Raw genomic sequence first — 25,542 nt, 5'->3', positions numbered from 1 at the left:
TATTTTAATACAAAAGTTAATATAATTTTATAATTATAGAGTACTAACTAGATATAAAATAAAAGTATTAATTACAACCAAAAGAGCAGATTCTGGAGATCCAACAAAAATGACTTGCTAATAAGCTATAAGTTTGAAAATGATAAATAATGAGAAGTTGAGTTCAATAACTCAGTAAGTAGATAACGTTCAATGTACATACATGAAGTAATACAACAATGATAAATACATATACAATTATGGCTTTAGGTTCTTATATGAAGTTTCTCAAATAGACCATAATAAGAATATGACAAGGTAAAGCTCGTCAGAAAATTAAAATACAATGAGCATGAGGCTTCATACTGTGAAATGGTCAATCTACACAGGTTGGTGACTCTCTTGATCAAATAAGATTCAAATACGATGTACACAAAAATTAACACTACCCTGTTAGCATGAGTATTCTAACTGGCATACTATAGGTTCATAATTATAATCAAATAGACATATTCATATCTCAAGCTTCAACTTATGACATCAATCAAATAAGGATCTATCAATTCATGAAAATAATTTATGAAAACAAATTGTAAATCAAGCAAGGGTTAAAAGAATGAAATTAAGAAAGGAAATGAAAGAAAAAGAAGAAGAAGAAGAGGGAAATGCAAAAAAAAAAGGAACAATAAACTTTTTTTTCTCATTTTTTCAATTTCATCTTTATATCTTTTTTTTTATTGTATTTTATTTTGGCCTAATTTCACGTGAAGAAGTTTTCAATTGAATTAGAAAGATAAAATTTAAAGTGAAAGGGCCAAAATGTAAAATATAGAGAAAATTTATGGCATTTTACATGCAAAGTCAACAAAGACCAAGAATATAGCTTACTTAAAGGAAACGGTCAATCATGTTGAGGTAGGAGCGGGGGCGGACTGTGGAATTCAACTTTGGGGGAGTGAGGGGGCGCCGGGGCGGGGAGGGGTTGCAGATGTATTGATACGGGTAAAAACCAAATCAAGTTTTATTTTAATAAGTTCAATAATTATATCAAAATAAAATTCTTATTTTTTTATTTGTAGTATATTCTAATAAATACATATTCAATATATATATATATATATATATATATATAAAGAAAATACAAAATCATCATCCATTTTAGCCTTATTTTCACTAATTTTATTACTGAGAAAACTTATTCTGTAGTTATCGTAAATACAAAAAGAATTAAGAGTATCAATTAAATAATAGACTTTTGATATTCTAGAAGTTGTCGTTTCTTGCAGAAGTCAAAAAGAATAGTCGTGTTTAAAGGAGTTACTACAACAAATGCATTGTTGTCCAAGAAATTGACATCTGATTTTTTTAAAGAAAATCTAAAGTTCTTTGTTAGAGCAGCTCTACTTTTCAAACTTAATTCAAGAATAGTAAACCTAAAAAATATCATCACGGTTAGTCAAAAAATAAATATGTAGATGAGTCAATTTGCATATTTCAAAAATTAAACCTAAAATATCATAGAAAATGCCTAATATAAACAGTGAATTGTATGGATTCAACAAGCTCTTGGCCATCAATGCACAAACCCTTTTTTTATACTGATGAAAACATTAAAATTCTTGAACGAGGAAAACTGGATATGCCTTTTTAATAAAAATAATAAGCTCTTGGTTGAAATATGTTAAGAGGATAGAAAAAGAACAACTGTTACTTTCTTGACCAGTAAGTGCAGCATACATAAAATATAGTTTGATTCACATCAAGAACATGTAGATAAAAGTTATGAGGATTGGCAACTGCAGAATTGTAGCAGCCCTAATTCTCATTCCGTCCTGCTTACGTTCAGGTTATGATGCTGCAATAGATACGATAACATCATCCCAACCCATCAAAGATCCTGAAACTGTCTCCGCAGGCAATATCTTTGAAATGGGAATTTTCAGCCCTGTTAATTTGACAAATCGCTATGTTGGAATATGGTACAATAATGTTTCTGCAACGAAACCAGAATGGGTTCCCAACAGAAACAACCCAATCGCTGATTCTTCAGGTGCGGTGACGATATCTGAAGATGGAAATCTTGTCGTTTTGAAAGTCATAAAGAGATTCTTTGCTCATAAAATGTTTCAAATAGAGTCAGGAACTCCATTGCACAGGTTGTAGATGATGGGAATCTAGTCTTGCAAGGCAGCTCTAAGGGAATCATTTTATGATGAAGTTTCCCGGATGATGAAACAGCAAGGTCTTTTGACTTGTCAAGGCTGTTCCACACTTGTGTGGTCGAAATAGCTTATTTCCTAGAAAATTCATTGCCAAACTCTTTATCAACTGGATGGTCAACGGTCAATAAAGTTGACTACCACCTATATAAAGGATTCCAGGAAATCCAATTAGACCATGTAAAAATTAAAGACTAGGTTAAACATCCACAGTTAAGTTCTACAAACAACAATTTTTTTTTTTTTATACAAGAGATCTTATAATAGACAAACTAGATTTTAGAGAGTCATATTTTTTTAGTTTTCAATTTTGTATAGAGATTTCCTTTCTTTCTTTCCTTTTCTCTTTATATATATACATAAACATAATTTTTGTTTAGTTAGCCAGGTTTTTTAGCACTAGCTTTTATATAAAATATCGATTATAATAATAATAAAAAAAGCACCGATAGTTTAGAAATGGCAGCTTAAATTAAACAAAGTTTGAATGTAAAGAAAATGTTTGTACCATGTAAAATTATTTGATATTGTTATTAAATCTTAATCTAATGAATTAATTTTGAAATCTTTTATCTGACTACTTATCTAGTCTAAATTTAAAATTAAACTATATGAAAATTACTTCGATATGATCTAGTCGATTTGAAGGGTCTAAAGACAATTTAGATGATTGTTAAAAAACATGGTTTGACTGAATAAAAAAATTCAAGATGAATTTTTTTTAATATTGAGACGGCTATATATTGAATTGACCTGGACTTCAAGGCTTAACATGTTAAATTAGCACTTGAGTTAATGAACTTCATTGAGGTTAAGAACTTGTTTTTTTTTAATTATTTTTTACTTAATTATACAAAATAGAGTTTTGTAAAATCGAGCACAAACCAAGCACAAATAAAATGTGTCGAGAAGTTTATTTGAGACTATAATCGATAGCCTCATAAAAAATAAACTGAAACAATTTATGAAAATAAATTATAAATCAAGCAAGTGTTAAAAGAATGAAATTAAGAAAGGAAATGAAAGAAAAAGAAGAAGAAGAGGGAAATGTGAAAAAAAAAAAGAGGAACAATCACTTTTTTTCTCATTTTTTCAATTTCATCCCTATATCTTTTTTTCTTTTTTGATTTGATACTATCTTGGCGTAATTTCATGTAAAGAAGTTTTCACTTGAATTAGAAAGATGAAATTTAAAGTGGAAGGGCCAAAATGTAAAATATAGAAAAAAATCATGGCATTTTAGATTAGTAAGGTAATTTAATCACCACCCACTTAAATATTACATGCACCGTCAACATAGACCAAGAATATAGCTTACTTTAAAAGAAGAATGTTAAGAGCTTACAAGCTAAAAGGTCAATCATGTTGAGGTTGGAGGAGGGGGCGGACCATGTAATTCTAGCCTAAAGCGGCAAGATGTATTGATACAAGTAAAAACCAAATCAATTTTTATTTTAATAAGTTTAATAATTATATCTAAATAAAATTCTTATTTCTTTTATATGTAGCATACTCTAATAAAAACTAAAAGTTTAAGATATTCAAAATATAATATATATATATATATAAAGAAATTGGTTAAAAAAACTCTAAACCAAGTTATTCTCAATGATCATTTATTGAGTTAACTCATTCATAATTATATATGTTGTGAAGTTTATAATAATATTTTTTATGTAGACAACTAAATTGTAAGTAAAAAAAATCATCATCTATTTTAGCTTTATTTTTACCAATTTTATTACAGGAAAAGTTAATTTTGTAATTGTTGTAAATAAAAAAAAGTTTAGAATAGTCGAATTAATCTATCAATTAAATGTTAGAATTTTTTTTAAATTTAACGTGGGTGTCTGGTCAGCTTACACGTACCTCCACTAATCCCACGGGTCTTGAAGTTAACAATCATTAAGCCTTCAGTGACCATCATATAAGCAGCCATAGAGATCGAACTTGAGATCATATAGGGAGCAAACCTTTTAGTGCTAAACTCTGACCACTAGGTTATCACCTAAATAATTTAAATGTTAGAATTTTGATATTTCAAAAGTTGTCATTTCTTGCACTAGTAAAAAGGAATAGTCGTGTTTAAAGTAGTTGCTACAACAAATGCATTATTGTCAAAAGAAATAATATCTGATTTCTTTTAAAAAAAATATATAGAGTTCTTTGTTGTTGCATCTATTAATTCAAAAGGAGTAAACCTAAAAAATATCATAATTGTTAGTTAAAAAAAATTGTAGATATATCAATTTGCTTATTTCAAAAATTAAACCTAAAATATCATAGAAAATGCCTAATATAAACCCTTTTTTTTTTTGGACTGCAAGATTCTAATTGCCAAAAACCGCAGGTCTATGTATTGTGATAATATCCCATAAAAATAAAAATTTTATCGATCTCACAAGCTTGTGGACCAGGTTCATCCTGATGAAATATCAGTATTTTAGCACAAGAGGGTCAAAATCTCAGAGTAAAACATAACCCTGCTTATTTAATATAACAGTTTGGTTAAACATTCTTTATTGATGGCAATTTACAGAAAACATACAAGGTTTCTATTTGAAAAATAACTTCATGATTGGAATTAAAAGGACAGGAAGAGAAATATTCTTCTTCGTGGCATTCTTTCTCTGAAAAGTCAATAAGCCATTTGTTAATCTTCCATTCTCATCAATAACAATTATGGGACTTGGCAACTGCGAATTTGCAGTAGCTCTTCTTCTGTTTCTATCATGTGTCTGTTCAGTTTATGGTGATGCAGGAGATACCATAACTACTTCTCAACCCATCAAAGATCCAGAAGCTATAGTCTCTTCCGGCAATAAGTTCAAACTGGGATTTTTCAGCCCAGTTAATTCAACATATCGATATGTCGGAATATGGTATAGTAATATATCAGCAGAAACTCAAGTACTATGGGTGGCCAACAGAAACACCTCAATCAACGATTCTTCTGGGATGATGACAATATCTGAAGATGGAAATCTTGTGGTTTTGAATGGTCAGGGAGAGGTTCTGTGGTCATCAAATGTTTTAATTGGGTTCAATCAATCAACTGCACAGCTTACTGATGATGGAAACCTTGTCATCAAAGCTGGACCGAATGGAAACCTTGTATGGCAAAGTTTCCAGCATCCTACGGATACTTACTTACCAAAGATGAGACTTAGTGCTAACGCAAGAACAGGGAATAAAATACTGGTAACGTCATGGAGAAGCTCATCTGATCCTTCTGTTGGAAACTTCTCTGCTGGTGTCAATCCATTAGGAATTCCTGAGTTCTTCATCTGGAACAATGGTCATCCATTTTGGCGTAGTGGTCCATGGGGTGGTCAGAATTTTATTGGAATACCAGGAATGTATACTTCTCCGTATTTACAAGGATTTAGTGTACAAGAAGAAGCAGATGGCACTTTCACTCTTAGTTTAAATATTCAAGACCCAGTTATCCGTGCAAGATATGTTTTGACTTCTCATGGAAGACTTACAGAACAATACTGGGATTATGGGAAGGGAGGTTGGGAGTTTACCTGGGAAGCTCAATCAACTGACTGTGATATTTATGGCAAGTGCGGGCCATTTGGAAGCTGCGATGCACAGAATTCACCTATCTGCACATGTTTAAAAGGGTTTGTTGCAAAAAATAAAGGTGAATGGAACAAAGGAATTTGGACTAGCGGTTGTGTTAGGACGACAACGTTGCAGTGTGATAGAATACAGAATGGTAGTGAAGTGGGAAAAGAAGATGGGTTTATGAAGCTAGAGATGATGAAGGTGCCAACCTTTGCCGATTACTGGTCAAATCCGTCCTCCGAACAAGAATGCAAAGATGAGTGCTTGAGGAATTGTTCCTGTGTCGCTTATTCATTTTATAATGGTAATATGTGTATGGCATGGACAGGAAACTTGATTGATATACAAAAGTTCTCTGAAGGAGGGACAGATCTCAACATTCGCCTGGCGTATACAGAACTTGGTAATTGTTATAATATTTTCTCATTTTCATTCACTAGTGTTTCGTTTTTCAGGTTCGCATACAAAAAGTTCTGTATCTGTATGAGGAAGCATTGATAAGTTTTTTCATATTTCCGTTACATTTTTGCCAAATAACCATCAGTACAATTTTTAGTTGCAGATAACAAGAGAAACATGAAAGTAATCATCAGTATGTCAGTGATTGTCGGAGTCATAGCTATCTGCATCTGTGTGTTTTTTTATTGGAAGTGGATGGCTACACATAGAGGTAATATTCTACGTCTTATTAGCTTACTGGACTTCTAAACTTTACAATTTTTATAAGTAAAGAAAAACACAATTCTCAAATAATAACGATCCTTCCACTTAAATTCAGAAAGGAATTTGATAAGTGAGGAGACCTTATCGTTCAAAACGAGAGAAGCACAAGAAACAGTTTTCGATGGAAACTCGCCCCAAAACGTCAAGGAAGTTAAACTTGAACCACTCTTCAAATTACAAATTCTTGAAACTGCTACAAACAACTTTGACATATCCAAGAAGCTTGGGCAGGGCGGCTTTGGTGCAGTATACTGGGTAATTCTTCTGGAACTAAAGGTTTTTTATAGTTATTTAGAGCAAATAGGTATTTATCGGTTTCATGTGACATTGTAGGGAAAATTGCCAGATGGGCAGGAAATAGCTGTGAAAAGACTCTCTAGAACATCTGGTCAAGGGCGCGAAGAGTTTATGAATGAAGTTGTGGTGATTTCTAAACTCCAACATAGGAATCTTGTGAGACTTCTTGGTTGCTGTGTTGAAGGAGAAGAGATGATGTTGGTTTATGAGTACCTGCCGAATAAAAGCTTGGATGCATTTCTCTTTGGTTAGAGCTGCTGCCCTCTTTTGTTTAGATACTACTTTTCTTGACTCATTTTCATTTGCCCTTTTTTTCTCATAATTTTTTCTGGATACAATATGCTTAGATTCACTCAGGAAAAGACAGATAGATTGGGAAAGACGCTTCGACATTATTAACGGGATTTGTCGAGGTCTTCTTTACCTTCACAGAGATTCCAGACTAAGAATTATTCATAGAGATCTGAAGCCAAGTAACATCTTATTGGACCGTGAGCTGAATCCCAAAATTTCAGACTTTGGAATGGCCAGGATTTTTTGTGGCAATGAAGATCAAGTGAATACTTCCAGGGTCGTTGGAACCTAGTAATTATTTTTTCTTTTCTTTTCTTTTCTTTTTCATTTTCACTCCTATTACCGTTTAGCTATTTTTGAGCTCAGAAATCTGTGATCCTAATGCAGTGGCTACATGTCCCCTGAATATTTAATAAAAGGAAGATTTTCAGAGAAATCAGATGTATTTAGCTTTGGAGTGTTGTTGCTGGAGATTGTAAGCGGAAGAAGGAACTCTAGTTTTTATGACAATGAGCATTCTCTGAGTCTTATAGGATATGTATGTCCGTCCGCCTCCCTGCCTGAGATATACTTGCTGCAAATCTCCTTTGAATTTCTGATACTATTAAACTTGCAAACTCTTACTTGTATGATTGTATCAACATTTTCAGGCCTTTGAATTGTGGAAGGAACGTGACATTACAGCTGTAGTCGATCCTGCAATATCAGATCCATGTTTTCAGGTGGAGATATTCCGATGCATACATATTGGTCTGTTGTGTGTGCAAGAATTGGCGAAAGACAGACCGGCCGTGTCTACCATCACTTCCATGCTAAATAGTGAAATTGTGGATCTTCCTCCTCCAAAGAAACCAGCATTTTTTGAAAGGCAGAGTTCCTTGGATACAGAGTCCATTACACAGAACCAAGAGATAAATTCCATTAACAATGTGACGATTTCTGATGTTAACGGCCGATAGAGTTCAGAACAAGTTTACTTTTCTATTAGATATTAATATAGTTTATCATTGTAGAACATTACTTTGCTGGGTATGACTTAATAAGATATTGAGGCTTACAATATTATGTGTTTGAAAGGAATTTTAATATTAGAATGAAAATAAAAAAAAATAATTTTGTCTTTAAGCTTTTACTTTGTACGATTTAATTCTTTTGATTCAAATGGGAATCCAATTGTGTATTTTTCAGTGGAAAAAAATTGATTTGAAAAATAATATTGGCTGGCAGGTTTTTATAGCCCAAGGAGCTAAAGTTTGGAGTTTGCACCATCCACTTGCATGGATAAAAAATTTTATTCTTGCATGGGACAAAATATAGATTCCTTCGTCCCCCCAATTCCAATCAAGTACATGTAAAAAAAAAAAGAATAATAGATTCTAAATATTTAAGTAAAAAAAAAGAATAATAGATTCTAAATATTTAAGAATAATAGATATTAAACTTCATTTATTATCGAATTATGTTAAAAAAAAAGAATAAACTTCAAATAATATTTAAGTAAAATCTTAATTACATAATAAATAATTTTTATTTTATAGGCTAATGTCTTTAAGTATTTATAATAGATTCTAATATATTTATAATGAATTCTTAATATAATAGATTCTAAGTATTTAGACATGATCCAAAAACCATAACGAAGATCATGGTGATAGATCAAGCATTTCAATTCTTGCACGGAACATTGATTGGCCGACGGCTAAGTGATCGTGAAAGCTGCCAGAGGAGTGTGGGAATGGCACCAACCTGTGCTAAGCACGGAACATTGAATTATTGCTTTTTGTGTAATTCATTGCCAGCTAGCTGCGCTATATATATATATAAAATTGAGGGTGAAAATGAACAAATAATAGAGAATCACCAACAAAAATTGAGTTTAAAAATTTCTTGGGCTATGATCGAGGTTTCAATTGAAGATGAAATTAAAAAAATAATTTAATTTGAATAATAATGAAAGAAATTAAAAGTGCAATGATAAGTTTAAAATATATAGCCAAGTTAAGAGTCAATTAAGGGTTTAATTAAAGAAGAAAATTAAAATTAGAAGTTAAATTGGTTAAAATTGCATAATTTTGGGAATGAATGATGAATTTGTAACTAGTTAAAATTTGGAGGTCCAAATTGATTCACTTAGGGATATAATTGAAAAGAAAAAAGAAATTATTTTGAAATTACAGGAATTTGAAAAAAAACAAAGACTAAATTTAAAAAAAGAAGCTAAATTGGAAAAGATCAATTTAAGGATTAATTTGAAGAAATCAAAGATTTAAAGCCCTCATTGAACGAAGTTCATGAAATTTAAAAGTCAATCACTGTAATGAAAAGGAGAAAATATTCGAGAGACCGGTTGACTATTCACATAACTTCGTTTCAGTACTTTTTGTTTCCAATTAGTTCAATCCAGCCCAATTTAGTCCTACAATTTTATCAAATTAATTCGATTTAGTCTCTAATTAATTCATGAGGCAACCTTCCCCCTCCTCTTCAACCACCTTCCCCTCATAAACCCTCATCCTCCTCCCCTCCCAAAATCAACCACCACAGCAGCCTGCGTCTCTTCACACAGGTCCTTTTCCACACAACCTGTAATAGGCCCAAGAAAAACCCACCAAAGTCAACCCATTCCAGCCTTCATCTTCTTCTCCGAGCCAAACCCACGGCCATAATCACCATCTTCAATCCCCTTACCATACCAGCCACCATCTCTGACAGTCACCGTCGATCGACCACCATTCTCTAATGGCTTCCTACTTGCCCAATCTCCACCTCTTCATGGTGTTTTTCTCACCACAGACTCGGCCACAATAATAGCAAAGTCTGGAGTCCACTCTCCGTCACCACCAACGACAACAACCTCTCTGCCCCACCAGTAGCAACGACGAGCTGGAGCAAACGGCAGCAACTCCTCCACGGCCAGATATTCACGGCGACCATCACATCACCCTCTCAGTTTCGCCCATAACGCCAGCGAGGAGGAGACACCCAAGAGAAATTGGAAGAATGTGGGCTCCAAACTGATTTCGTGTCTTTTAAGTTTTTGCAGGTATATTTAAAAGGGAGTGTGGGTACACACACACACACAAAAACAATTTCAGGAAGCTTAATTGACTTGCGCGTGAATGCACGCGTAACACGTGGTCCAATCATATTTTACTAGCAACTTTTGGTGTTTTGTACTCGAAAAGTCAATCTTAAACTCTCGAATTATTATATCTCAGTTAATTTTATGAGTGAAAAAAATAATAATAATATAAATTTTCAGTTATTTTAAATAAATTTTAATTCATCATTATTAAAAAGTAAATTCAAGATTTGATTAGTTAATTTATCTCTTAACCTTAGGGTTCATTCTTGTTATTTTTATATTTAACTTTATATGTATCAATATTGACACACTTTATTGATATTTCGTATAAATTTTTATTTTTATAAATAAAACTCTCATAAAAAAAATAATAGTAAATGAGAAAGAGCCCCAAATAAAAATAAATAACATAAAAGATTGTTTTTTTTAGTATTATTTGTTATGTAATATTTTGAGCATTAGTTATAATAATTCAGAAAATTATAATGAAAATAAATGGGCCGAAACCTAATTTTATTTTTACAATACCCTTTTAGAAATGACTTAGATAACAAAGTTTCTTTTAGATTGATATAAAAATCTTGCAAAACAAATGTCAATTTTCTTTTTTATGAATAATCAAAATGACATGTTTTCTTTTAAAAAAGTAGTTCCATTATATGTATTGGGATCGACTAGGTTTCAAAAGCAGAACTTCGCTCAAAGAAGGAACTGAACTCCAACTTTCTATTATACCCGGACCCATGAACCAATGTCAAGATTCAATTTTTTTTAATCAAATTGATGAATTTCATATTTTTAGGGATCCAAATCAAGTTTTTTTTCTTAAATAATGAGAAAAAAATTGAAAATGAACTAAACAAAATTAGGATAATTAAGAGCAATAAAAAAGATAATTTTAGGAGAACAAATAGTAAATGTAATATTTTTGTAAGAAAAGATAAATTAAGAATGATGTCGTTTTTTCCTTAAGCATAACTAATCTCTTATTTGAATTTTTAAAATAAATGTTAATTTTTAGAATTCTTAATTCTTTCTAATTACTAAATGGTGATTTCTAATTTTTTCTCTATATGTACCTTCCCATTTCAATTTAGGATGAATTATTCATATTATAACTTGACTTGTTATTGTATGTTTACTTTTATTTATTTATTGAGTGGTGGAAAACTCAATAATTTTATCAATTCAATTTTTTTAGATAGATTTGTATACTAGGGTTTGTTTGGGATTCAAGGAAAATTGAATTTTGTTGTCATTTGATGAAATTAAGTTTGATTTTTTTAACTTATGTATTTATAATTGACAAAATTATGATTATTTTATATTTTATAAATTTTTATTGTGAAGTTGAAAATTTTGGAAAAATTGATTTTTTATGGGATTAATAAAATCAATATTATTCTATATAAGTTTCATAATCAATGGATGATCATTCTTGAAATTATCGAGATTCATCCAAAGGATTGTACATATAAGATTATCTTCAAGGGGTTGAGGGTTTTATTAATTTCATACTTTTTAAATTAAAAAATATTAGTGCAAGTAAAATTAGATGTCCATGTGTGAAATATAAAAATAAAAATTTTTTTTATAAAGATATTGGAATGATTCATCTACTTTAAAAAAATATAAAAAAGGTCTCAATAATTATGCACGAATTGACAATGCAGCCAAAATCTTATCAGAAAAGGGAAAATAAGGGGGTGGCAAGGAAAACAAGGGAAAAACCGAGCACAATTAAATAAGTATCAAACAATTAACATTTTTATTAAAATTATAATCTTAAATTTCCAAATGTCATGCATGTTTAACAATTTTTTTCGTAGCTTGCTTGATTTGTTGTATGATGGACATAAATATGCAAAAATCCTAGCCAACACTAATAACATTGAGGTATGAAAAAAGTATAAACCAAGTCACATCATTGAGGATAACAGGTGAAGTTTCAAGACCTTTTGGCATTAAAAGAATTTAAAAGGTGATTGTGATTTGAGTTGCAGAACTGAAACAAAGAAACATATAGTTTGGCGAGCAAGCACACCGGTGGATTGCTCTGATTTTTCAACCATGCCTACTTAGATAGAGAAACTCATATAATAAATGTGGATAGGGGGGAATGAGTGAAGAAGTTTGTAAATAAAATAACTGAGGTGTTCATTGTGATTTTTTTTTATTCTTTTAATTATAATTGAAATTTTTTTTTTAAGAAACATATAACGCTATGATGTTTGAAAAACATGAAGAAAATGTTTTCACCTATCCTCCTTACGATCATCAGTTGTGTTGGAGGCTGGAACAATTGACTAACCTGATAGGAATCAAGTTTATATTGTTTGAACTTTAGGCACACAACAATTCTAAGCCAGTTGACACTAGAATTTGAAGCGAGGGTCTTAGAACAGGATGAGGAGCAAGTGGCCAAATTAAAATAAAAAATGAAAGGCATATTAGAAGAAGAAAATAAGCAGAATTCAGAGAAAATGATGAATTTATGGCTTTACATAATTCTGCTCCTCCTTGAGGTCCTTTTGGCCGAGGATTCCCCTCTCCACCTTCATTATCATTTGTGTAATGATGTATTTATTGTTGTAAAATTATTTTTAATGAATATTGAATTTAATAAAATTGATAGTGTTGATTTTATTATGATTTTTATTTTTTTAAAAATTAACAATTACATAACTGAAAAAAATACTAAAATTTTAATGGAAATATAGGCTCTATTTTCTCATAAAGTTATAAAAAGGTTTAGAAGTTTTAGACTTTTCTGATAGAATTAGGAATGAACATTCTATCACAAATTTCGTCGCTTATTCTGTAATAAGTTTTAGACTTTTCTGATATAATATTTCAGTGGCAATTTAGTTACTGATGAAATGACTAATTGAAGCTGGTCAATGCATTTATTTTTGGCACCAATAATCTGCTAGCACTACAAATTAACAATGAAAATGCTGACAAATAATAAATCCGTCGGCACTGTAAATGGCCGACATAATAATGTTTACTCGTCAAAGGAATATACCATCAGTCAGGGGTGGAACTAGGAGGAGGCGGGCAGGGCCGGGCCCAGCAAAATATTTTAAATTTTTAAATTTTTGTGTTTAAATATAGGGAAAGCAGTTGACAGATTAAATGTCTATTACAGACTTAGAACGAGGCCTTCAACTGCTTATATTTTTGGTCCTTTCTATTATATAATTCCAGCTCCGCCCCTGCCGTCAGTGTTTTCTAATTTTCTGGTGGCGTGTGTCAGTCACGCGCTCAAATTGGATTGGTGACGATTTTCTTTCACTGTTAATTTTTTCTTCTGGGGACAATTTGTGTAGATCAATTATGGTTAAACAATTATTGGAAAAGGCGCTTCTAAATTGTCCAAATAATTTGTCGAGGTCCTGTTTACCGTCAGACAGATTCTAGACTAAGAATTATTCATACTTCATAGGGATCTGAAGCCTTCAAGTAACCATCTTGTTGGATGACGTCCAGATGAATCTAAAAATTTCAGACGTCGGAATGGCTAAAATTATACATTTATATTATAAATTTATTTAAAAAATAACAATAAAATATGTATATATACTAACAAAATACATATACTAAAAATAAAATAAAATTAACATTTAAATATTAAAATTAAAAAAGATAAATTTACTTATAAAAAATAATAAAATTCATAATAAATCAGAATACAAATGTTGTGATCACAAAACTCAAAGAAATATGACTTGTGTTGAGAAGGGAATGTTTTTTTTTTTTGGAGTGGTTGTTTGCTATTTGGAAGGGAAGAGTTGGGATGGGAAAGAAGAAGGAAAAATAAAAGAGGAGACAATCGGCAGAATGGTGATATATTAATTTTTGCCGATGGAATCATCGACGGACTCATTCTGTTGGTGGTTCCATTGGTAATTCTGATGGTAAATTGGTCACGTCACTATATAAATATCCTGGTTTAAATCCACCATTAAAATCACTTGTAAAAACTTCAATGTAATTGAACTACTTTTTTTTAAAAAAAATTTTATCTATTCTATTTATAATACCGTCCATATATATCATATCAATGAACTAATTCTATCAATATATACCTATAGCATTATAGATATAGTGTTCGTATGTAATTATCATCGGAAGTTACTGATAAAATTATTTCATTAGTAATTATGTTAGTTTTAGGAGAATTTTTGGTAGTGATTCATGGAGATACGTTGGGTCCTGGATAAGTTGTTTAATGGATATATCTTGATGATAGATGATTAGCATCGTATAAGTTGAGAGCGTAGTGCTAACCTTTTAAATCTATCACATCACTTATGCAAGCACTGCAAAAGTTGTGGCAGGAAGTTCTGCATGAGGCATGCAAGTGGGATGTTAGCTCATCCTGATACTTCCAATGAAATATCATAGTTTAACATTAGAATAATGCCAAAATCTTATTAAAACAGATCCGTGGTCTAGCAGTAAAATGATTTGGGTAAACATCTCTTCAAGGATAGACTTTCACAGTAAACATCAAACTTCTGACCAACGTATACCTTTTTTCTTTCAAATATAAGCTGTTGGTTGAAAGGAAGTAAAACGACGGAAAGAGAAAGAATTAACATTATTCTTTGTTCATGGCATCCTTCTCTTGAACATTCAGTAATCCATAACGTGAGTCTTTCATTTTCATCAATGATAAGTAACTAGAATTAAATGAGGTAGATGCACAAATAAAGATATCAAACACAATTAAAGATAGGATTTTAATTACTAAAAAACATTACCAGAAAATTAATGAATGCAAATATAAACACTGACGGAATGTTTCCGTCAATAAATTGTAGTGAATTTTAGCAATGAAAATATTCACTTGATATATAATGAGAGAATTAAAATGAAAAAAAATTTTAAAAAGCTAAAAAGTACAATAACATATCATTTGTACCAATAGAATTATATATAAAAACATCTTACTGTTGTAAGTGCTCACATTTACTTTCTTACCTCTCTCGGTAAAAGAGAATATCAAAAAATTATCTTAATCTAAAAGCTTATGTCACGTTTACATTTTCACCTCTTAATAAAAAAAATATTAAAGAACTTTCTTAACTCAAAAGTTTAAGTTATTAGATGAGCTTTTAAAAATAGTTTTATATTACTCTTGAATACACATCCTAAAGTTAAACTCATTTGAGTTTGAAAAATACAAGGACTAACATGATCTTGTGCTTAACTTTTATTAATTAAAATAAAAATTCTGATATTATATCAAAGAATCATCTCAACTCAAATTCTTAAGTTAATAAATGAAATTTCAATAATAATTTTATATTATTCCCTAAAAATTTCTTTATAAATGAAGACATTCAAATTCTCTATTAAGGAAGAAAACTGGATATCCTTTTTTAATAAAAGTAATAAGCTCTTGATTGAAATACATTAAGAGGATAGAAAAAGAACAACTGTTACTTTCTTGACCAGTAAGTACAGCATACATAAAATATAGCTAGTTTGATTCACATCAAGAACATGTAGATAAAAGTTATGAGGATCGGCAACTGGAGAATTGTAGCAGCCCTAATTCTTATTTCGTCAATAGATACAATAACATCATCTCAACCCATCAAAGATCCTGGAACTGTCTCCGCAGGCAATATTGAATATCCATTGCACAGGTTTCAGATGATGGGAATTAATCCAGTCATGCAAGGCAACTCCAAGGGAATCATTTTATGGTGAAGTTTCGCAGATGATGAAACAGCAAGGTCTTTTGACTTGTCAGGTGCTGTTCCACACTTGTGTGGTAGAAATGGCTTATTTCCTAGAAAATTAATTGCCTAACTTTATCAACTGGATGGTCTACGGTCAATAAAGGTTGACGACCACCTATATAAAGGATTCCAGGAAAATTCCAATTAGACCATGTAAAAATTAAAGACTAGGTTAAACATCCATAGTTAAGGTTTACAAAAATTAACTATATATATAGGCTTGGATCTACATAGATACGAAAGGTATGTTTCAATGAATAAACTGGATTTTTAAGTCATATTTCCTAGTTTTGGTATAGAGCTTTCGCTTAATTTCATGTGAAGAAGTTTTCAATTAAATTAAAAGGAAAAACTTAAAAGTGGGAGGGCGCCCAAAATGTAAAATATAGAGAGAATTCATGGCATTTCAGAGTAATAAGGTAATTTAATCAGCACCCCCTTAAATATTACATGCACTGTCAACAGAGACCAATAATGTGGCTTACTTTAAGATAAGAATGTTAAGAGCTTCTAGATAACACCTAAGAGGAAAAGGTCGATCATGTTGAAGGAGTAGCGAGGGGCGGTCGACCATGGAATTCTGGTTCAGGTGGCCAAGATGCATTGCTACAGGTAAAAATCAAATCAAGTTTTATTTTAATAAGTTCAGTAATTATATCGAAATGATTTTTGTTTTTTTCTTAAAAAAAAAACTCTAAACCAAGCCATCATCTCTTATTTTTATTGAGTTAGCTCATTTATAATTATATATGTTATGAAGTTTATAGCAATCTTCTTTTTTTTATATGGATAAGCAAAAATATCATTATCTATTTTAGCTTTATTTTCACCAATTTTATTTTTTTAAAACTCATTTTATAAATTTTTTTTTAAGATAAATCAAATTAATCTATCAATTAAATAAATTTGTTTTGATATTTCAGAAGTTGTCATTTCTTGCACAGCTCTAAAAAATCGTCATGTTTAGTGTTTGCTATGACAAATGGATTTTTGTCCAAGAAATTGACATTTGATTTATTTATTTTTTTTAAAAAATCTAGAGTTCTTTGTTAAAACATAATTCATGAAGAGTAAATCTAAAAAGTATCATCACAGAAAACTTAATTCAACGTTCTTAGAAAAACAATCTGTTGTTTGGAATTAAGAAAAAGGACAGGAAGAGAAATATTATCGTTCATGACATCCTTTCTCTGAACAGTCATTTAGCCATTTATTAGTCTTCCATTCTCACCAGCAGGTTATGGCACTTGGAAACTGCGAAGTCGCAGTAGCTCTTCTTCTGTTTCTATCATGTTCCTCTTCAGTTTATGGTGATGCAGGAGATACCATAACTACTTCTCAACCCATCAAAGATCCAGAAGCTATAGTCTCTGCCGGCAATCAGTTCAAACTGGGGTTTTTCAGCCCAGTTAATTCAACCTATCGATATGTCGGAATATGGTATAGTAATATATCAGTAGCAACTCCAGTACTATGGGTGGCCAACAGAAACAACCCAATCAACGATTCTTCTGGGATGATGACAATATCTGAAGATGGAAATCTCGTGGTTTTGAATGGTCAGGGAGAAGTTCGGTGGTCATCAAATGTTTCAATCGGGTTCAATCAGTCAACTGCACAGCTTACTGATGATGGAAACCTTGTCTTGAAAACTGGACAGAATGGAAACCTTGTATGGCAAAGTTTCCAGCAGCCTACGGATACTTACTTCTCAAAGATGAGATTTATTGCTAACGCTAGAACAGGGAACAAGACACTGCTAACGTCATGGAGAAGCTCATCTGATCCTTCAGTTGGAAACTTCTCTGCTGGTGTCAATCCATTAGGAATTCCTGAGTTCTTCATCTGGTACAATGGTCTTCCATTTTGGCGCAGTGGTCCATGGGGTGGCCAGAACTTTATTGGAATACCAGAAATGTCTACTTCTGTGTATCTAAAGGGATTTACTCTACAAGATGAAGGAGATGGCACTTTCATTCTGAGTTTAGTTCAAGACCCAGCTTACCGATTAACGTATGTTTTGACTTCTCGAGGAAAACTTACAGAACAATACTGGGATTATGGGAAGCAAGGTTGGGAGTATACCTGGGAAGCTCCATCAACTGAGTGTGATATTCATGGCAAGTGCGGGCCATTCGGAAGCTGCGATGCGCAGAATTCACCTATCTGCACATGTTTAAAAGGGTTTGTTCCAAAAAATCAAGATGAATGGAAGAAAGGAATTTGGACTAGCGGATGTGTTAGGATGACATCGTTGCAGTGTGATAGAATACAGAATGGTAGTGAAGTGGGAAAAGAAGATGGGTTTATGAAGCTAGAGATGATGAAGGTGCCAACCTTTGCCGAGTACTGGTCAAATCCGTCCTCCGAACAAGAATGCAAAGATGAGTGCTTGAGGAATTGTTCCTGTGTCGCTTATTCATATTATAATGGTTTTGGGTGTATGGCATGGACAGGAAACATGATTGATATACAAAAGTTCTCTGAAGGAGGGACAGATCTCAATATTCGCCTGGCGTATACAGAACTTGGTAATTATTCTAATTTTATCCAATTTTCTTTCACTAATTTTTCGTTTGTCAGGTGTGCATAACAAGTGTAGATACATGGAGATCTGTATCAGTATGAGCAAATATTGATTTTTTTTTTTTCATATTTCCATTGCATTTTTTCCAAATAATCAGCAGTAAAATTTTTTTGTTGCAGGTAACAAGAGAAACATGAAAGTAATCATCAGTATGTCAGTGATTGTAGGAGCCATAGCCATCTTCATCTGTGTGTTTTTTTCTTGGAAGTGGATGGCTAAACATAGAGGTATTATGCTACGTTTTATTAGCTTACTGGACTTGTAAACTTTACAATTTTTACAAGTAAGGAAAAACACAATTAACAAATAATAACGATACTTCCACTTGAATTCAGAAAGGAAGTTGATAAGTGAGGAGACCTTATCGTTCAAAACGAGAGAAGCACAAGAAACAGTACTTTTTGATGGAAACTTGCCCGAAAACGTCAAGGAAGTTAAACTTGCACCGCTCTTCAAATTAAAAATTCTTGAAACTGCTACAAACAACTTTGACATATCCAAGAAGCTTGGGCAGGGCGGCTTTGGTGCAGTATACAGGGTAAGTCTTCTGGAACTAAAGTTTCTTTACTTTTATTTAGAGCAAATAGGTATTTATCCGTTTGATATGACATTGTAGGGAAAATTGCCAAATGGGCAGGAAATAGCTGTGAAAAGACTCTCTAGAACATCTGGTCAAGGGCTCGAAGAGTTTATGAATGAAGTTGTGGTGATTTCAAAACTCCAACACAGGAATCTTGTGAGACTTCTTGGTTGCTGTGTTGAAGGAGAAGAGATGATGTTGGTTTATGAGTACCTGCCGAATAAAAGCTTGGATGCATTTCTCTTTGGTTTGAGCTACTGCCCTCTTTTGTTTACCTACTACTTTTCTTGACTCATTTTCATTTGCCCTTTTTTTCTCATGATTTTTTCTGGATACAATATGCTTAGATTCACTCAGGAAAGGACAACTAGGTTGGGAAAGACGCTTCGACATTATTAACGGCATTTGTCGAGGTCTTCTTTACCTTCACAGAGATTCTAGACTAAGAATTATTCATAGAGATCTGAAGCCAAGTAACATCTTATTGGACCATGAGCTGAATCCTAAAATTTCAGACTTTGGAATGGCCAGGATTTTTCGTGGCAATGGAGATCAAGTGAATACTACCAGGGTCGTTGGAACCTAGTAAGTAAATACATACATACATACATACATACATATACTGATATACATACATACATACATACATATACATATACATATATATATTTTTTCATTTTCACTCCTATTACCGTTTTGCTATTTTGAGCTCAGAAATCTGTGATCCTCATGCAGTGGCTATATGTCCCCTGAATATTTAATGAAAGGAAGATTTTCAGAGAAATCAGATGTATTTAGCTTTGGAGTGTTGTTGCTGGAGATCGTAAGCGGAAGAAAGAACTCTAGTTTTTATGACAATGAGCATTCTTTGAGTCTTATAGGATTTGTATGTCTGTCCGCCTCCCTGCCTGAGATATATCTGCAAAGCTCCTTCCAATTTCTGCAAACTCTTACTTGGATGGATTTTTATATTTTCAGGCTTGGAAACTGTGGAATGAAGGTGACATTACAGCTCTGGTCGATCCTGCAATATCAGATCCATGTTTTCAGGTGGAGATATTCCGATGCATACATATTGGTCTGTTGTGTGTGCAAGAATTGGCGAAAGACAGACCAGCCGTGTCTACCATCACTTCCATGCTAAATAGTGAAATTGTGGATCTTCCTCCTCCAAAGAAACCAGCATTTGTTGAAAGGCAGAGTTCCTTGGATACAGAGTCCATTACACAGAACCAAGAGATAAATTCCATTAACAATGTGACGATTTCTGATCTTAACGGCCGATAGAGTTCAGAACAAGTTTACTTTTCTATTAGTTATTAATATAGTTTTATCATTGTAAAATTTTATAGAACATTACATTGCTGTGTATGACTTAATAAGATTGGCATCTTGAAGAAAATATCTACTACTCAGAGCAAAACTCAGAATGGCCGTCCTCTCCATCTTCATGCTGTTTCTTCAAAAAAATGTTCGAAATGATGGCTTCTGTACCTCCTCCTTTAAGAAATGATGTGTTTTTATTTAGTCAAAAAAAAAAAAAAAAACTCCTATATCAAGCTTCCTTCAAAACAGTAATGTCAAAAGACAATATAATCATCTTGGAGCTAGGCGGCGCCTTGGTCTGGCGACATCCAGAATAATTTGGGTAAGTTTTCTTTAAGGATGAAAACACAAAGATTTCTGACTTTGAAATATTAAACAGTTTTTTTTAAAACAATTTATGAGCTCTTGGGTTTTTTTTAAAAAATAATATAAGTCAGTTTATCGACAATATAAACAGTTGATATGTTATTTTCATGATAGTTATATAATTATTAAATTTCAAAATATATCAAATAAAGTTTTCTTTACGTCTTAGATTTGTAATCTTAAAGTTTGAAAAACCTTATTTGATTTAATTATTGATAGCTGTAGCTATAGAATATTATAAGTAAACTTATTTCTAGAAATTTAAATTTACTATAGGTTAAATGAGGATAACCCAATGTTATAAAGTGTATTGTATATATAAATAGTTTTAATTTTATCCTTGAAAAGCTCAGCAACATGATATAGATGCTAGAACTAAAATATATACGTTCAATAAAGATAGTGTGGCGTACATTATTATGTGATTGAAAGGAAAACCCCAGTCCAAAACTACTAAAATAGAGGAAAAATGTAATAGTCCCACCTTTTCGTTTCTATCAACACTAAAAGATCCAATATATACTCTTAATTTGAGAATAAATTCTGTAGAAACTACTAAAATATATATGGTATTTATATGAAAGTTTATTGATATTTTCACCAAAATTTCAGTAAAGTTTTCTTTTTATTTAAAACATCTCAAGTTATCGACTACTTTTAATTTATCTATTCAAACCATCATAACAAGGTCTCACAGTATTGAACTTTATTTACATCATCAGTACTCAACTTCTCATGGAATCCACACACACACACACACACACACACACACACACACACACACACACACATATATATATATATATATATATATATATATATATATATATATATATAAGATCAATATAAATATAGCTAACATATCATATTATAAAGTCTAAAAGAAAAATGGATACTAACATTAATAAGAGAATTTAAAACATAATATAAATATTCTTAAAAGTTTCAAAATGGTTAATTACAAGGTAACTAAGGGTTCCGATTCATGTATTATATCAGATTTTATATAATTAACATACTACATGTTAAGCTACATCAAAGTTTACATAAAAGCATACTGCATAATCTAGCTAATACTATTATGCTTGAGCTAAATTTTTACATAAACTTAGCAAAGCAGAGTCCTAAAAACTAATGAGCTTCTTGGGTATTAGATGGACCTATTACAACAACGACTTAATAAGCATGCAATTATATTGATAGCAGAAACAAAAATGATCATATAATGAATATGAATAAAACATAGGTTTTATATTAGTTTCCTAGGAATTCTAATAATCAACTTATAATTTTTTTAGAATCATTTAAAACTCAATTAGACATCATTTACATATTATTAATTGAATGCTCTTATTTTCTTGCATAAACCTAGTAACTTTGTCTAATTGGTTTTATTAAATTTTCAACTTTGCATAGTTCAATTTGGACATTTCAGGCAATTATACTTATCAATTTTCTCAGGTCATCCAAACATGGATACCTTTTACTAATCGAGCCTTATTAATTGTTCCCAAACATCCCAACGTGGACGTTATTAGCCGAAGCTAATCTTGTAATGCATTTCCCGGTAATCCTATCACAGATGTCATTAGCCGAAGCTAATCTTGTTAATACACCAGACTTTGTTTACATTAAACATAACTTAATTGTAATTGCATTGATTGGGAAGACTTTAAATTGCATAAGTGTAAAGGAGAGGTAAAACCACGCACCTGCTTCACTTGTCTCGTGACCTCCTCCAACAGAAGATCCAATCCTGGTTGCTCCCCCTGAATCACAAAGAAGTATTTGATCAAGCCAAATGTTTTAGTATATCCATATTCATTCATTATACATATGGTACTTTCCATGCATTTTCATTTCCTCATCATAACATACATATACATATCAAGTATATATTTTCAAGGTTGTTATATCAACGTGCAAATGTCCGTACGACTAAGTTTTGTTTTTGTATCAATGTAAATTGGTGTTTTATGACTAATAACCAGAGTCTCTTAACTTTAAATAAAGCGAAATTTATGCCAATAGAAAGGTAACACATTTATCCACAATCTCATGAAGGGTCATGCATCATACTTTGTCAATATCAAATCCCAAACCAAATAAAAAGCTAGAAAGCAAATCTGTCCAGTAGGTTCTAGCCTAACCTCCTCTCAATATTTTACTTATATATGGAGTTCTATAACTTTAAATAAAGCAAAATTTATTCCAATTGAAAGGTAACATATTTATCTATGACCACATGAAGGAACATGCATCATGTTCTGTCAATATCAAATTCCAAACTGAACAAGAAGTTAGATAACAAATCTGTCCAGCAGGTTCCATCCTAACCTCCTCTCAGTATTTTGCCTATATATGGAGTTCTATAACTCCAATTGAGGCTAGACCAATGCCAAATGTTAGCTAACTCATTTATCTACAACTTTCATCTGAAAAGTTATAACAATTTCAATCTTCTTCTTTGCCCAAGATTAGCATAATTTTTATACTTGCATATTTGTAATGGAAGTAACATACTAACATGTTTAAGTTTCTATTTCAGCCCTTGATTTAGCATTAGCATAACTGTGTAAGGTCATAATTAACAAGGATTAGTATCCAATTTCTATTCTCTTTCTTTTTCCTTTCATGGTTTACCTTAAAGAGGTTTGTTCCCCTAATTTCTATCACTTTCTTTTGTTATAGAAGCTGAAAATGTTTAACTTCTCATCTCAACCTTTTAAATTTCATCATTTAGCCTTTCAAAATCATGAAGTTCTAGGAACCCTAAATTATTTGTTTTGGGGTTTTCTCTCTTTGGATTCAAAACGAATCAAATTGACAATAGAAGAACAAAGGTTTATCTTTACCTCATGATTTTATCTAAAGATGGAGGGTGTTTTCTTGATGGTTTTCTTCTTCTCCTTTTTTGTTTTTTTGTTTTTAATGCATTTATACTCTTTTATAAATACCTTAGATCTTGTTTGGCAATTGTCCAAATTTGTTGCTAATATTTCTTTTCTCCTTTTTGAGTGCTTTAGTTCTTCATTTCACAATTTGATTAACATCTCTCCCTCATCCTTTTCTTCACACATTTTAGTCCTTAAACATTTGTTAGTTTTCATACTCATATTTTTGCAAAATATTTGACTTCATAATTTATTTTTTTTATTTTGAATTCACCCTATAAGTATTGAAACATTTTTATTTTCTAATAAATTTCAACTTGGGGTTTACAAAAAACATATCCTTACTATAATTGGTTTAGAACATGAGATCCAATGAGATACGTTGGAGACTAAATAAGTTGTTAGATAGATATATCCTTATGATAGATGATTAACATCATATAAACTTAGAGTCTAAAGCTAACCTTTCAAATCTAATAAATGAGTTTTAAGAAAGGTAAAATATCTACTTTTGTTTTTTATTTTGTGATTTTTGGATTATTAATCTAATATAGATTGTTGAGTTATAAAAGTTAGAATACTTACGCTAATAAGATAATGTTAATCTATACTACACAAATAGTTGAATACAATGCCCTAGCTAATTTGAGCTGATATTAACCCATGTGATATGCCATCATACATATCTATTATAATATTATACCTAATAGAGGTTCTTTTGCTTGCTCGTGTAGCACAAACACATTTTCTCTCCCTTCTATTTTTATATTTGATTTTCTGACTTGTAGCACTCTAAAAGAGTAGCATATTTAAACTATGTTTATATATATTATTGGTATGCTTAGTATACCCTTATCATGTATGGATATTGTCATAACCTAATTTTTTGCCCCTCGTTTTTTTATTTATTAAAAAAACAAACACACATTTATTTTTTTTGCAATAAATTTAGTTATTTAGTTATTTCATTATTTTTATTTAATTTTTGTGTGTTAAAAAACCATGAAAATCATAAGAAAAATACAAAATATGCAAAAATCTAGTTTTGGATGAAATTGGACAAATAATTAATGAGAATTATAGGTAATAATTAAGTTTGAAAATTTCTTGGGTTATAATCAGGGTTTCAATTGAAGATGAAATTGAGAAAAAGACTTAATTTGATTTAATTTGGATAAGATTAAAAGAAATTGAAAGTGCAATGATAAGTTTAAAATTAATAAATAGCCGAGTTAGAAATCAATTGAGGGCTTAATTAAAGAAGAAAATTAAAATTAGAAGTTATACTGGTTAAAATTGTATAATTTTATGAACCAATGATGAATTTGCAACAAGAAGTTAAAATCTGAAGGTCCAAATTGATTCAATTAGGGATATAATTGAGAAGAAAAAAGGAATTCTTTTGAAATTACAGGAATTAAAAAAAAAGACTTAAATAAAATGAAGAAGCTAAATTGGAAAAGATCAATTTAAGGATTAAATTGAAGAAATCAAAGATTTAAAGCCCTCATTGAACGAAGTTCATGAAATTTAAAAGTCAATAACTGTAATGAAAAGGAGAAAATATTCGAGAGACCGGCTGACTATTCACATAACTTCGTTTCAGTACTTTTTGTTTCCAATTAGTTCAATCCAGCCCAATTTAGTCCTATGATTTTATCAAATTAATTCGATTTAGTCTCTAATTAATTCATGAGGCAACCTTCCCCCTCCTCTTCAACCCTCATCCTCCTCCCCTCCCAAAATCAACCACCACAGCAGCCTGCGTCTCTTCACACAGGTCCTTTTCCACACAACCTGTAATAGACCCAAGAAAAACCCACCAACGTCAACCCATTCCAGCCTTCATCTTCTTCTCCGAGC

At 31.4% G+C, this 25,542-nt stretch overlaps 2 protein-coding genes across 4 annotated transcripts; both read left to right on the top strand.

Moving 5' to 3' along the window:
* The first annotated feature begins 4,747 nt into the window (after positions 1–4,747).
* On the top strand, positions 4,748–8,147 carry LOC133703209 (G-type lectin S-receptor-like serine/threonine-protein kinase At1g11330). 3 transcript variants are annotated; one of them, XM_062127667.1, is made up of 7 exons: positions 4,752–6,174; positions 6,334–6,441; positions 6,550–6,749; positions 6,828–7,038; positions 7,139–7,376; positions 7,473–7,623; positions 7,736–8,147. In XM_062127667.1, the coding sequence occupies exons 1-7, from the start codon at positions 4,881–4,883 to the stop codon at positions 8,042–8,044; spliced, it is 2,511 nt and encodes an 836-aa protein (XP_061983651.1). In that variant the 5' UTR covers positions 4,752–4,880; the 3' UTR covers positions 8,045–8,147. The 3 variants fall into 3 exon arrangements, with proteins under 3 accessions (XP_061983652.1, XP_061983651.1, XP_061983650.1); XM_062127666.1 differs by having other exon boundaries at positions 4,753–6,174; positions 6,328–6,441; XM_062127668.1 differs by lacking the exon at positions 7,736–8,147 and having other exon boundaries at positions 4,748–6,174; positions 6,328–6,441; positions 7,452–7,503.
* Positions 8,148–16,412: 8,265 nt separating this feature from the next.
* On the top strand, positions 16,413–20,442 carry LOC133703310 (G-type lectin S-receptor-like serine/threonine-protein kinase At1g11330). Its single transcript, XM_062127777.1, has 8 exons — positions 16,413–16,538; positions 17,164–18,457; positions 18,633–18,740; positions 18,849–19,051; positions 19,130–19,340; positions 19,441–19,678; positions 19,829–19,979; positions 20,072–20,442. Exons 2-8 carry the CDS (start codon positions 17,167–17,169, stop codon positions 20,378–20,380), a joined length of 2,511 nt encoding a protein of 836 aa, XP_061983761.1. The 5' UTR covers positions 16,413–16,538; positions 17,164–17,166; the 3' UTR covers positions 20,381–20,442.
* Positions 20,443–25,542: the final 5,100 nt, after the last annotated feature.

This window comes from Populus nigra, chromosome 9 (genome assembly GCF_951802175.1).
Source record: "Populus nigra chromosome 9, ddPopNigr1.1, whole genome shotgun sequence".
Taxonomy (NCBI): Eukaryota; Viridiplantae; Streptophyta; class Magnoliopsida; order Malpighiales; family Salicaceae; genus Populus; species Populus nigra.
The sequence above is the reverse complement of the archived record's forward strand: the minus strand, read 5'-3'. Positions and strand labels throughout refer to the sequence as shown.